At 35.6% G+C, this 14704-nt stretch overlaps 2 protein-coding genes across 3 annotated transcripts; one reads left to right on the top strand and one right to left on the bottom strand.

Moving 5' to 3' along the window:
• Positions 1–2407: 2407 nt before the first annotated feature.
• Positions 2408–5520, bottom strand: LOC111705250 (tryptophan--tRNA ligase, cytoplasmic). Its single transcript, XM_023477752.1, has 5 exons — positions 5309–5520; positions 4521–4867; positions 3870–4151; positions 3469–3507; positions 2408–2667 (listed from the first exon to the last, which is right to left on the bottom strand). The coding sequence occupies exons 1-5, from the start codon at positions 5490–5492 to the stop codon at positions 2467–2469; spliced, it is 1053 nt and encodes a 350-aa protein (XP_023333520.1). The 5' UTR covers positions 5493–5520; the 3' UTR covers positions 2408–2466.
• A 1131-nt stretch (positions 5521–6651) lies between these two features.
• On the top strand, positions 6652–14355 carry LOC111704615 (uncharacterized). 2 transcript variants are annotated; one of them, XM_023476908.1, is made up of 12 exons: positions 6652–6777; positions 6973–7047; positions 7259–7485; positions 7931–8252; positions 8696–9259; positions 9520–9669; positions 9887–9991; positions 10352–10435; positions 11135–11257; positions 11972–12260; positions 12416–13203; positions 13381–14355. In XM_023476908.1, exons 1-12 carry the CDS (start codon positions 6688–6690, stop codon positions 13855–13857), a joined length of 3294 nt encoding a protein of 1097 aa, XP_023332676.1. In that variant the 5' UTR covers positions 6652–6687; the 3' UTR covers positions 13858–14355. The 2 variants fall into 2 exon arrangements, with proteins under 2 accessions (XP_023332676.1, XP_023332683.1); XM_023476915.1 differs by having other exon boundaries at positions 6653–6777; positions 11987–12260.
• Positions 14356–14704: the final 349 nt, after the last annotated feature.

Genomic DNA, 14704 nt, shown 5'->3' with positions numbered 1-14704 from the left:
ACTCTACTGCATATAATTTGTGAACATTTACATGATTTGTATACTTTGAACTCCCTTTCAGGCTGAAAGGGACTGAAAAAATTCATACCGACAGATTCTCTAAATTCCCCTCTAATATATATTCTATTCTCTTTGAGCTTTTGTTTACTATACACCGATACAGTTGATTAGCTTCTTTTTGTCTGTTTTTTTAAATACTAGAAATTCAAGGCGCTTCGCGCCCTTCTTTCTAGCCTTAGAGGGCGCTTCGCGCCCATCTTTCTAGCCTTAGAGGGCGCTTCGCGCTCATCTTCTAAATTAGTTGTGAACATGTTCTCTTTGTGTACATCGTAAAACAAAACAAAAATAATTCGCGGATTTTCACTAAAAATTTCGCGGATTTTCAAAATTTTATGAAAAAATCTAATCGTTCCGTCAATTATAGCAAACTAAATTCAGGTTATTCTCTTCCTTCTGAGACAAATTAAAAGATAAGCCTAGTTCAAATTTACCGTATATATGAGAAGCTTCTCTTACCCCTCTGTAAATAATGCTACGAATTCTAATCATATTCGTCAAACTTTCAGGAAAATAATTTCAAAAATCTTAACTTCTTTCTTGTTTAATCTTTAGATCGGTATCGAATCGTCTTAAGTTGCATTTAATTTAAAATAATTCATTCCGATTTTTGTAAACATGTCACTTTTACTTGCAAAACAATAAACTTAAATCATCATATAAGGAAAGCTATTCTTCAAGGGACAGCAAACAAAAACCAAAATTCGAAGAAAAATTTGTTTGAAAACGTTGTAAACAAATGAATGACATAAAGATTAGAGAGAAAAATACTCACATTTTATAAAAAGGAACCGAGTTTTTGTCACAAACTCAACTTTGCTAATCTCTACATCTTTGCTTCCCAATGTCGTAGAACTTTTATATTTCAAACTATGAATTCTGTTAGACCAAATAATCTAAGTTTGAAATATCAAAGGTTTACATAATCAGATTGTAAAGATATAGGGATTAGACAACTTAAGTTTATGACAAAAACTCAGTTCCTTTCACCATAAATTCGAAACATTTCCCATATTTTTATCCACCAAATAATTACCAGAAACTAGTCAGTGAAATACTATAAACATGTAATATGTTATATAATAATTGATCAAGCATATTCGTGATAAATAAATATATATTTTTAGTCGTATTAATTTCTTGGTAGAGAGAACTGAGGGACAAAGAAGATTTTAGATTTTAAAAAGTTGAATTCGACCAATTAAATGTGAGATCAAAATTATTTTAAGAGAGAGATGTACAACACTTATTGATTTTAACCGGCAAAATCGGGTCCAACAAAAAATTTGAAAAAAAAACCCAAATAGATAATCAAGCAAATTATGTATATACTGTATTGATGTATACGCTACAACCGTTAACTATAAGACTAACTATTGTTCTCTTTAAAATAAAAATTTACATTAATTTTCCATCTTTTTTTCTGAATCTCACTGGTAAAGTTGTAAATAAAGATTTAAAGCCAACTAAAATTGAAAAAAATTATCAGAATTGTTTATAGAATCCCACTTACTTAATAATCTTTATTTATTATTAAGTTTAAATAAACCCTTAAATAAATATTGGAATCTTAGTTGATTTCGAATATACAGGGTGTCCCAATTAACATGGAAATTAAATCATATCGTCTTTGTTCCAAGTGGGATTATTTCGTAAACATAATTTAGTAGTATCATAGTTAAAACATTGAGCACCGAAAAGTACTAGTCTTGGGATTTTCAAAGTGCGGTCTTCCATTTTTTCAGCTTCAAAATTCAAGGAAATATTAGGAAAGTCCAGATTCCAATTTATTAAAATATCCACAAAACTGTTCAAGTGTTTTATATCTCAGTCAATTTAAAAGACATAAAAAGGTAGACGAGGTAGACCATATTTTGGAAAGCTTATTAGACTTACAATCTTTTTTGATGCACTCATTGTTATTTATCAATTATTAGAAATCAAAGACGATATTCAAGTCGTCTCTCAATTCCCATGTTTATTGGGACACCCTACCCTGTATTTGAAATATTGAGACAAAATTCTGAACATTATCCTTCAATTTCAAGGGACAAGAATAGAAATAAATATGCACAAAGAATGATATAATGAGTTTAGAAGACGACTTAATAGCAATACTTAAGTGTATTTGATGTTGTTACAAAGCAAATAGTTTTACTAGTAACATCATATCCTTTAATTTGTAATATTAATCTGTTTGCACATAAACAATTGCCGTGTCTAATGTTTATTTGACTATTTAAAGTCATAACTTAAGTCTAAAACCCGTCTTCCTATTCCAGAGTTTTCTGGTTATCACTGTATCTCCAAGAGCAGACTGTATATTATTTATATAAGTAATAATTCCATAAAAGTTTTAAGTGTGTATTTGCTACAAAATTTTCAAGAAAAAAGGAAAAAAATACAAATTTAGAATTTCAGCGGTCTAGGCTTGATGAACTCGCGGATTACATCATCAGAGACTGCTTTCCTACGCTCCTGGTGCCCAAGAACCATAGGGGTGAGGAGATCAATGAGCTCCTTCTTTAGGAACCCACTGAGGAGCTCTCCGCTACTGTAGTCCTTTCGGATCTTTTCCAACTTAATGTCATCTTCCAAGAAAAACCTAAGGTAAAAATGGAATATTTTTTAAAATATTACAAATATCACACTAAGCAAAATGTAGACTCATGAAAGGGTTTTCGAACAATTTTTAAAATCGGTTGAATACTTGAATACTTGCCTTTTCTCGGTTAAGAGACGGTGACATGGAAAGTTCGGATCAACACGAAAATGCCTCAACACCGAAACGGATAAAAAAGCGGAAACCGATGAAATCCCTCTTTTTTCCTCTTTTATTTGATCAATTTCCCAAAATTTTATATCGATTTATTTTAGTGAAATATTTTCTAGTGAGTTCCCAATATTTTCGAGAGGATTCCCAATATTTTCTATCTGATTCCGAATACTTTCTGCTTCTAACAAAAAATTTTAAAATCACTAGAATTGTTGATCGATTTCCTCAAATTTTTGGCCCGTTTCCTTATAATTTTGATCCGTTTCCACTTTTACAAAACCTTAAAAAATCCGTATTTGTTGATTGCTTCTTTGGTCCGTTTCCTCATATTTTTGATGAGTTTCTGCTTTTTCCAAAAATAAAAAATAAACCCAATTTGTTGATTGCTTCCTCTTTTTTTGGTCAGTTTCCTTATATCTTTGATCCGTTTCCGCTTTTTATAAAAAAACTTTTAAATTCACTAATTGTTGATCGGTTTCCATGTCACCTAAATAGACTACAAAAGAAACAACAATTACTTTCAAAATGTTAACCCATAGTAGTAAAAAATTTCTTTCTTCGGCAAACAAAACCTAAGAAATGACAACTAACATATTGGAAGGATGTTTATAAGATACTGGACGGATGCATCTAGGATACTGGAAGGATATATCTAGGATACTGGACGGATGCATCTAGGATACTGAAAGGATATATCTAGGATACTGGATGGATATATCAAGAATACTAGAAGGATATATCTAGGGNTTTTGGGTTTACATCCAAAATTTAATTTATCTAAAACGTGAAATTTCTTTAACAAGGTTTTCACTTTTAAATATATCGTAAAGTTGAATGCCGCTTTCTCAGCTGCAGCTGAATGATGATTGAATAATAGACAAATAGGGAAAATGCAGGATTTCAAGATAATTTAACCACTGGGTTAAATATTTAACCTCATGGTTAAAGTTCAGTTTAAATTAAGTCAGAAGTGGCATTTAACCATGAACTTAAAATTTAAGTCAAAACTTTTCGTTCTTTAGTTTTAGACTCTGACCTGCAAATTTAAACCAAATGGGAACCCTGAAATATCTATACCTTTAACTTGGTTGTATGTGACGCACTTCTGTATCTTGATAATGTTTTGATAGAAGCTAGGACACTGACCCATGAAGGTAAGATCAGAGAAGATAAAGGTTTTATTTGGATCGAAACCCAGAGCAATTATATCCTTGAGGTTTTCCCAACCCAACCTCTGGCATTCGTCCATCTTTAAATCCTTCCAGAGAAACTTCTCGTCGTCCGTCAACTGTATTACAAGTGGGACATCGAATACGTCCTAAAGCAAGAAGTTTTAAGAATGTGAATCAGCCTTAAACAATATACATTTCAAGTCAGCATTTTGTTGACCAAAAATAAAATTCATGGCAAGATTTCCGCATTGAATAATAATATCATCTACTAGACATCCAGAGCGCTTCGCGGCCATCTTCGATTTTAACTTTTAATTTTTGCTCTTTAATAGATTTTTTTTCGTGAATTTTGAAAAAAAAAGATTTTCAAGACAAATTATTCAAATTCTGATCTTTCATAAACCATCCATGGGGTCATGTGAGGTCCAACAAAAAAATTGGCCCGATCAGTTCAGCCGATAATACGTCTATAGGCTACAGAAAACCAAGGTATATATAGGTTAAAGAATGATTACCTGGAGCCATTTTGTGAACATGAAAGGAATAAGATGACCGAGATGCATCGCTTCACTGCTTGGTCCTCGTCCTGTATACAGGAAGAACTTGTTCCCCTTCTCAAACTCGTCCAGGATTGTGTTGAAATCTCTGTGGGAGAAAAACATCCCTCTCCGGAGCAGATGATGAGCAGGTTTCTTGATCAAGGTTTCAAACCTAGCTAGGAGATCTGAGTCTATTGGAGAACTACCAAACTTGACAATCAGCTTCTGGTAGTCTATTCCCTTGTCAGAGCTGGCCTTTACGTCCCAGGGGTTCACCTCATCCTCATCTCCTTCTCCTGAACCAGCATTTGGGACTTCTGAACCTAAAATCAATTTTAAATAATTAATCTACAGATTTTAAAAGTTAGTTTGGGAAATACGTCAATATTTCTTTGAAACTGAAAGAAAATTAATGTCATGAATACATCTTTTCTTGTCATTTCCATTTACGCCTATTAATGAAAATTGGACAGAAATCAAATACCAGGAAAGGTAGCAACATTTCAGAGACAATATATTCTTAAAGAAAACCGTAAAAAGCAAAAAAAAAAACCTTACTGATGAACAAATTGTAACTTTCTTTAAAAAACTGAAAAACTGCAATTATGAACCAACATTCCGAAAAATATTTTCTCTTAACAAAGTATATATGTTTCTTAAACATAAATTCTTAAATAATGATTCATGTCCTTTTCACATAATCAATGATAAAACTTTCCGAAAACCATAATTTTAAAAACAAGAAAACTCAATTAAAAATTTACCGTCAGTTTTAGATTCTAGGGCACTGAGTCTTTCTTTGAGAACTCTATTCTCCTCTAGAAGAGCAGCAAGGTTGGGTTCGGGTCTACTTTTCTCCAGGTTCCCAAATATCCTGGTGAGCTCCTGGATTTCCTTCTCAGCTTTGTCTGCTCGATCTGAGAACCGAGTTATACTATGATCGGACATTTTTATTTCTGAAATCGATAAATATTATAATTATTCAAGAGAGTGAATGCAATAAAACCACTGCACTCTAAGGAGAAGAGAATTTGTTTAAATCACCAATCTAAAAATCGTATATTAGGAAATTACCCGGACCCGGGATACTGCAAAAAATAATTATTGTGTCNGCACGGGGGGGTCCAAAAATCGTATACTAGGAATATACCAAATTTTAATATTACATACATTTCTGATGCAATAAAATTTCCATGTGTTTCAGGGTGGAGCCAAATTCACAATACAACTTAACTCAACTTATTAAACATTTTTCTATTGACTTTAATAATAGGAGGAATAGGAGTTTGATATTTTTACGTGTAAAATGTGAATAAATGTACGATTGTGCACAAAGTTCACAATAGAACTCAAACTTAAACTGGAATTCTAAATCGTGTCCGCACGAACACACACTTCACACACACAAACACCAGAAAGTCAAACCGGTTCCTTAAGATTAGCCGGGACTAGAGCAGCGGTCCGGTACGATTGATTCGGCTTTATCTGTAGCAGGAGTAAGGCAGGGGCCAGGTATACCCAGCCAGTCACGCAAAAGCAATGGCGAGAGTGAAGAAGCAATATAACATTTCTAAAATAAAATGCAAATTTTGACGCTAGCATGCAATTATTCGTGCAAATTGTGAATGCGTCGCGAAGTTTGGTATTTCTAGATTGTTATGCAGTGATTTTATAATACATTTATATAATGGAACTGGATGAAATAAGATGATTAAGTGAAGCGTTTGATTTTCATTGGAATTCCCGGACCTAGAAACCCCCAAATACAGTGTGTTGGGCTGCGGCAAGCCTGCAAACTAAGGCAGCGTTTGCACAGTTTCAACTTTAAAATTTTGCCTTTTCGGAAACCACCCCTTTTCAACTAATTTATCACTTTTTTGCATAATAAAGTTGTTCCAGACGGAAAATAAGATTCAAAATAATTTTCGAATTTGTGTTTCAAATGCGTAAAGTTTTGTAATTGGAAGTTGAAACTAGTTGGGGTTTGCTAGGTCTGATTTTTTACTGTACTTTGACATTGGTGACTAACAAACCCCAAATTTAAGAGTATTTTAATAACAAACCAATTCGTACTTCAGTACTTCACGTAACTTAATTAATAATTTTATTTAAACTTTAATTAATTTCAGATAAACTGAGCAGGATGAATCCTAACCACCCTCATTACGCAGGGCTGGGGGGTGGTCCGAACCTTAATCTACTTGACAATATGTTGATGGCTGCAGGGTTTCAGGTTATTCATTTGTTATTCGGAATTTTTTTGTAAATTTAATAATTTGTGGGTCGCATTATTTTGGAAAGAATTTGCAGCGGATTTTTAATTTGGTTTTAGAAGTTGACCCATTTACCAGCAGTTATTGAAAAAAGTTTGAAATGATTGCATTTGTACTTGAGTACAAAATGTTTAAGAAACAGAATTGTATTATAGGCGACGGATCAGCCGATAGTTCCCCGGCCCGCTTTAGTACCTCAATATACATACGCACAGGTTACGCATTCTCAGGTACGGTCATCAAGGAGTACACGTCTCCGCGGATTTTTTTTCATCGATATTACACATTTTTTCTGCTTAAAGATTCATGTACCTTTTAATGGAAACTTTCTATAAAATTTAAATCTAAATCTTTAATATAGACATGAAAAATTGAAAATACTCGAATTAAGTTTTTCTGCAAAGTATCCCATGTTATGAGATGTAATGTTCATTTGTACAGGATGTGACAATGCATCAGCATGCTCTAAACCTTGGCCAACCTCACACAACCATCGCCGGTAGCGATCCCGTCCACGTGATCGTGTACCAGCAGAACGAGCACCAGCAGCAGCCCATCAGCTACAAGATACCTCAGCTCGGCACTGTGGTGGCACAGGAGCAGAACTTTGTCGTTAACGACCAGGGAGGACAGATCTCCAGGCAACCTATAGTCACAAGCCAATCCAGGTCTATATCTATATATATAAAGTAGTGTCCGAACGAACCCCCTAAACGATTTGTCTCAAATTTGTATTATTATTTTCGGGTAACTCTGCAGAATCTAGTAAAGGTTTCTAGTTAAAAGGTCTAATTTGAGTTCGTTGACATCAAGTGGGAAAAATGTTAATATAATAAAGATATGTTCAATTGTTTAAAAGATATTTATCGATGAAAGAAGTTCTTTAAAAATTACAACAATGTGTTTGAAATGTTGATTTGAGGTTGTTATTCTCCTATTTATTTGTCTTAAATAGTAAACTTTTGTTAAAAAGTTTAGTTATCAAAAACATTTTAATATTGTGACTGATTTAAATTGAGGTCTATGTTTGATCCCAATTATAACTATCTGAATAAAAAGGCGTTTTATGGAAAAATCCTTTTTTACTCAAATACTCATTTATTTATATTGTAGCCGAGTAAATGAGGCAGGACAGCTTGCTCACACCTCCCAGGCAATTACCCGCCATGTTCAATCCCCGGCGGAGCGGCGAAAGGATATTGTGGCGCAGGCAATGCAAGAGCAGAAGATATTTGAAGAGAGTATCCCTAAACAGGAACCTATAGTAAAGCAGGAGCCTGGAGTAACTACTGATCCTAATGTCTCCAACTCTCAAGATACTAAACCTTTAATAACAGCGACCAAGAGTACACCGGGAGCCGGGGTTCAGGGACAAAGGAAACCGTATCAAAGATCAAGCAATTATAATAGGCAGCAGGTCATGCCCAGGCTTACGGTAAGATATTTTTTTGTTTTTATAATCTAGATATTAACTCATGAAAAATAAGTTTTTTTTTGGATATGGAAGTTACTTCTGGATCCTCCTTGAAAAAGTTCAGTGTTGTGAGCCTCCCCCCCCCCCCCTCACTTTCTGGCACCACGGATAGAATATATCTATTATTACTGTATTTGAGACAATGTGAACAGAGCTTAAATAATCTTCCGTCTCTTCAAAGAGATATTTCATTATCAAGTAAATTATATTAAAACAATCAGCAAATAATTGCTGGCTCAAGAAATAATCAATTATATTTGCTTTTTTCAATTTCTGGATCTGGATTTATTAAGTTGAGAAAGTAAGGATCCCAAACATACATTTCGAGAAAACCAAATGACAATTGTAAAACCCTCGCCCCATTAGATTAATTTTTACATTTTTATTCTACCATTTCTATTTAGATCCTTGATGATGAAGATGACGGGTTAACCTGCAGGCTATGCCTAGCCAGCTACTGGTACAAAGCTGAGATCTATGAACATCTCAAGACGGTTCACAGCATCAACGATCCGGATAAATACGACAAGGAGGAGAAGGAGAAGAAGATGAGGAGAATGAGAGAGGAGCAGCAGAGGATAATGCTCGCCAAGAAGCAGAGAGAGGAGCGGGAGCGAAGACTACGTGATGCCAAGTTTGGTCGAGGACGAGGTACTCCTGGAACTATCAAGTTGACCAGCCCTGGGGCTCGACCTAGTCAAGCGCCGGGACAGAGACCTTCTTTCCAGTATAGAGACGGAGCTTTCATTTGTGATCTTTGTAAGGAAAGTTTCAGTGATGGAAATGATATGGTGACACATTGGAAAAGTCATGTTAAAAAACAGCAAGCGGAGGCTGCAAAGGTGACACGAGGCCGGCCTCCTGGCAAAGGTAGAGGTCGAGGGAGGCCGTCTTTACAGTCTAGAAATGAGTCCAGTGAAGAAGACGATAGCGACGACGACGACGATGACGATGATGATGACGAGAGGGTAAAACACTTCTGTCCTTGGAATAATCATCTAAATTTAAAGTCTTTACCCAAGTATTTAAAATAGAGATCACAACCTTTCCTAACTGAAACTTTGTTCATAACGACTTGTGGATTATTAAAGCAAGCATTTTAAAGTTTTGTTGAGTTGTTAATCGCACTTTTTTCTTTTACTCTAGTGATATTTGGAATGAAGGTTTACAATACTGTTAAGATTGTTTAATTTATTATTATTTGTTTAACCCTATTACCTTGGTTCAGGGTAAGAGGAAGGGTAAGGGAGGGAAGGGTATGCCCAGGTGGACTGCCTACTTACTCTGGTCTACAAGAAAACGGCGTGATGTTGTTGTTGATCATCCAGATTGGTCTTTCGCTCAGATAGCCAAGTGGATTAGCGATGAATGGAAAAAGGTGAAGATTTATACTAGAATAGCTGATGTGCCCGGCGTTGACCGTGGAGAATTAAAAACACTTGAAGAAAAAATAAAATCACTTTGCAATGGATATAAAATTATTTTCCTTCAAGTAAATTTCCCGGCGATGTTTTTTTCCTCCATCGCAACTCTAAAGCAGAAACATAGTTAAAAAGTTTTCCCCAGATTACCATTATTATTCTTATTGTTTAAAGATCGATGCCATGGAGAAGGACGAGTTGCAGAAGGAGGCCGAGGAGATGAACGAACTCGGGATTAGGAAGCTCCCAAGAGATGACGATGGACCAGACCCAGACAAGGTATTTTCAAATAAGTTATCTGTCTCAAAAAAAGAACTGATTCACCTCAATCTCGAACCTGACGTTTTAGATTTTTATTTACTAGTATTTTTTTAGAGCAAATAGTCATAGTTTGAACTATCATAAATCTTGCATATCAGGTTGTAAAGCTATATTTCTATGTAAAATTATTGGTAGATTTTTTGTTTAACTCATTTTTGAATAACTCAAGTAAAAATATTGTACGCAAAAAATAAACTTATTGTATTATTATTATTATTATTATTATATTACTCATATTAATAACGGCTATATGAGAATGAGATGACAAAATAAACTAAGATGATGATTTAAAGATAAATATTTATGTTGGTGATTTAGGACACTACTGATGAGGATTCAGATTTCGAGGAAGGATACAGAAAGAAAACAAAACCAATTATGCTTAAAATCAAGAAAGAAAAGGTGAAAATCTTTTCCGACCGTATTTCTTTTTCCTATTTTTTATTTCGTCTTTGCGTACTGTTATTTAATGTGTCTTTATTTACTGTGACTGTATTTACTGTTTTTACTGTGAATGTATGTTCTGTTCTTATTGTGTTTGTATGTACTGTTTTTACTGTGTTTGGATGTACTGTTATATATAATGTCAGGATGTACTTCACTTTACTGTATCCGTATGTACTGTTTTCCACCGTGTCTCTATGTATTCTTTTCTACTTTATCTGTATGTACCGAGCTCAATTGTATCTGTAGGAACTGTTTTCTACTATGTCCGTATCTACTGTTTTCTACTTTGTCTCTATGTAATGTTTTCTACTGTGTCTAGATGTAATGTTTTCTACTGTTTCTCTATGTTCTGGTTTCTACCGTGTCTGTATGTACTGTTTCTATATATATTGTTTTCTAATGTGTGTGCATGTACTGGTATGTACTGGTAGGTACTAGATATATATGTATTGTATTCTAGTGGGTTCGCATGTACTGTGCGGTGTATAAGTACTGTGTCTATATGTACTGTGTCTATATGTACTGTGTCTATATGTACTGTGTCTATATGTACTGTGTCTATATGTACTGTGTCTATATGTACTGTGTCTATATGTACGGTGTCTATATGTACTGTGACTATATGTACTGTGTCTTTATGTACTGAAATTTCAGGGTCGAGGAGATGACGATTCAGATTCTGAGGAGAGTGATTGGGAGCCGGAAGCTGAAATTATGCCACCTGAGAGAGAGCAGACGAGGTCTGGCCGGCAACGGAAACGGCCGTCATTTTTCCAGGTTAGTCATTCAAGCTTATTGTTGTGGGATTTATTATCATTGGGGGAAATATACATAACTGAGTTTGGGAATTAGAAAATGAGTTTTTCTTTTGAATTTATCATTTTACAAGAAGCCACTTCAGCTGTTAATTTATTTGTATTTAAAAAAGGGACTAACGTTATTTGAAGTGAGTCTCCATTTGTAGATTGGCATTAACAATTCACATCGTAAAACCTTTGACTGATCAAGACTGACTAAGTTATCTTTATTTTGTCCGCAGAAACGACATTAAGAATATATTATTTTTATTTTTCGGGGACCGGGATCTGGAGAAAATAAAAGTCCAACTGTGTTTGATAAGAATATTTGAGTCATTTGAATGGAATTCCTAGGGTACACTCCACTTTCCCGGTAAAGGTTGCAAATATTTTGTTTGCAAGAAAAATACGGATTTCTATTACCGCCGTCGATCATCAAAACAAAAGATTTAAAGGTTACCGTTGAGAATTGATCAAAACACTAAACTTCAAATAAACGTGTACAGTCCCTTTTATAAAGTGTCACAAACAAGATATTGATAATAAATGAACGGACTCTCACCTGAAATCGGCGAGAACGGAATTATGCCAAGGTTTAAGAGCATTTCAACGTCTCAAGGATGAATCCTAATCTGTAGACGTAGCAGTGATCTTGAAGCGCGGCTGATTCCTTTACTAAACTAACAATTTGCAGAACCCCATCTTACAGGAGTTTGAAAGCCAAGAAAACAACCTCGACAGTATCCTGGAACAGTTTGAGAAGGAGCAAGCCCAAGAGTTCGGGAAACCTAGACAACCTAAACCAGAGAAACCTCCGACAGAGAAGAAACCCCGGAAGCCGAGGAAGAGGAAGGAGCCGGTGATCACGCAGGAGATGTTGGAGGAGGAACTGGAGGTGGAAGTCCTCAGATCTGGCCGGAAAAGGAAAGTTCGAAGAATAATGACACATTTCATGGATGGAAGTGACGAGGATGATAAATTAGGTAATATTTTATTATTATTTGTCCTCTGAAAAAGAGAAAACTGTTCCTCTTTTTCTTGAATCTTTATGTAAGCATGGTTTCTTAGTCGTTATTATATTATCGAAATTAAATTTGTAGTTCTGATTAATCCCATTCATGCAACACTATTATTCCAGGACACGGGGCCAGCAGCGACGATGACGACTTCGAACCCCCTCCGGAGGATGAAGTGGCAAAAATCGAGGAGAACGATGATTTGATAGAAGAGGAAGAAGAGGAACTAATGGATGAAGAGCTGGAAGACGAAGAAGAGGAAGATGACGACAGACTACGGTACCATGACGACCTCGAACTACCACCGAAGAAGCGAGGACGACCTAAGAAGTTGTTAACAGACGAGGAGATAGAGGAGGCAACCTCGGCTGCTATACGGACAAAACCAGTAATTGAAATAGTTCCTGTTCCGAGGGTTCCCAAACCTATTACAGAAAACGGAAATCCAACTCAGACTGAAGTACCTGGAGTTCCTGGAGAATTAGGAACAGCAGTACCTGGAGTAGGACAGAACACACAAGAAAACATTAATGCTATTGTCGGTGAAGTTGTTCAGAATGCTATGGAAGGAGGTCTCAATATGCTGCAAGGGGAGCTAAATGAAGTACATTTAGGACAGGATGTGGTCCAAGAAGCTTTGCAGGAGGGTCTTGCTGGAGTTCAGGAGGGACTTGATGTAGTTCAAGGAGGTCAAGAGGTAGTAGGGGTCCAAGGGGAAGGAATCCCTGAAGGTTTGGTTGGAGTTGAACAAGCAGAATTGTTGGGTGTTGATGTAGTATCCGAAGAGCAGGATAGGATGGATGGAGTTCAGGAAGGTGGTTTGGGTGGTCTGGAAGGAGAAGGAGCTCCGGTTCCAGCTCTTGAAGATCTTGGAGAGGACTCGGAGAAGAGTGCAAACACCACAGCTCAGGTAAACTCATCAAAATTATTTTTCATTCAAACTAGTACTTTGGTCTTAATATGCGTCACAGTTAATGATGGAAAAATAGTATTTAAAAAAATCCTTTTCGGAAATTTGACCGATGTGAAAAATTTATAGCGACAAAGTAATTTCTTCTGGATTATTCAATGATTATGTTATTTTCAGGTGAAACCTCCGTGGGTTAAAGAGACTCTGTCTGACTCTGAGGGTGAAGGAGATCCGGAGTCGAGTGATAAGGATCCCAAGAAGCAGGTTCGATCTGAACCTCTTGTTCAATCAATGGCACCCGTGACTGAGTCTTTAAACACTAATGCTGAGCTAAACCCTCCGTATATTGACTCTAGTGAGAAGGAACCTGATCCGGAACAGTTTTCGGAGAATCCTCTTGAACCGTCCTTGCAGGTTCCGGAAGAGGCTGTGAGTGACGGAGTCGATAATTCGGATTCTGCGCAACCCCCAGTGCCATTGACTTCTATAGTGAGTGAGAGCTTAGCTCCGTCTTCCGAAACACTTGAACTGGAGCCTGTCCCAGCCCAAACCCTGAGCGAAGAATATCTGCTCACGGGACCAGCCCACAACCTTGACGATTCACAGTTTAAACCTGATATAGTAGATCCCAACCTTGACGATATATTCAAATGATCCTGTGATCTGATAAGTAGTGATTTTCGAGCTAATTTTGGGTTTCTCTGGAATCAAACGGGGCATTCTAGCCTTTATGTACAACTGTAAAGAGACAGTCGTCTAAAACATTATTGTAAATTAATAAAATACAAAGATATAAGATGCAACAGACTGGTCAAATATATTCTTCCAATAGATGGTTTTAATGCAAGTCTAAGCTTGTTAGATAACGCCTTTATGTTAGATTTCGAGTCAAAATATAATAGTTATCATTAGTCCTCAGTCTTCTCATTTGCAAAGCAAAACTTTATTTCAATACAAATATTATATTTTTGCTCGCGTCTGATTTTCCGCATTAAACCCGTCTCAACTTTCACTTCATTATGTAACAAGACGCGAAAATTGGTAATGTAGCAGATTAATTAGTTGAATTCCAAATGGGAACCAATTTATTGGCGTTTTTTGTTTATTACTATTTTCTGTTTATTTTGTATCCAAATATATGAAAGAAAATAATGTCTTCGTTTTTTTATTATCCTTTAATAATTTGTATGTTATTAAAAGTTATTAAAAGTTATTAAGTGACGGAATTCGATATCCACTGCGTAAACTTTTTAATTTAAAAAGTAGTATTACATTTATGCCATTGTATAGACTATGAAGATAATTTTTGATAATAATTTTATCAGGCTTATCATGGGGCTCCCCCAAATCTAAAATTTGTTTGGAGCCACAAACCGATATTTTAATCGGATTAAATATGATTTTTTTTTATTTTTAAGTTTTCTTTTGGTAATTTACTCGAGATTTGGACGGAATTAACTATTCTAGATCGGTTTAATTGAGAGCTCGTATGCTGTGGTTC

The sequence above is a fragment of the Eurytemora carolleeae genome, unplaced genomic scaffold (assembly GCF_000591075.1).
Source record: "Eurytemora carolleeae unplaced genomic scaffold, Eaff_2.0 scaffold2, whole genome shotgun sequence".
NCBI classification, from domain to species: domain Eukaryota; kingdom Metazoa; phylum Arthropoda; class Copepoda; order Calanoida; family Temoridae; genus Eurytemora; species Eurytemora carolleeae.
Note: the sequence above shows the minus strand (reverse complement) of the source record. Positions and strands in the feature narration are given on the sequence as shown.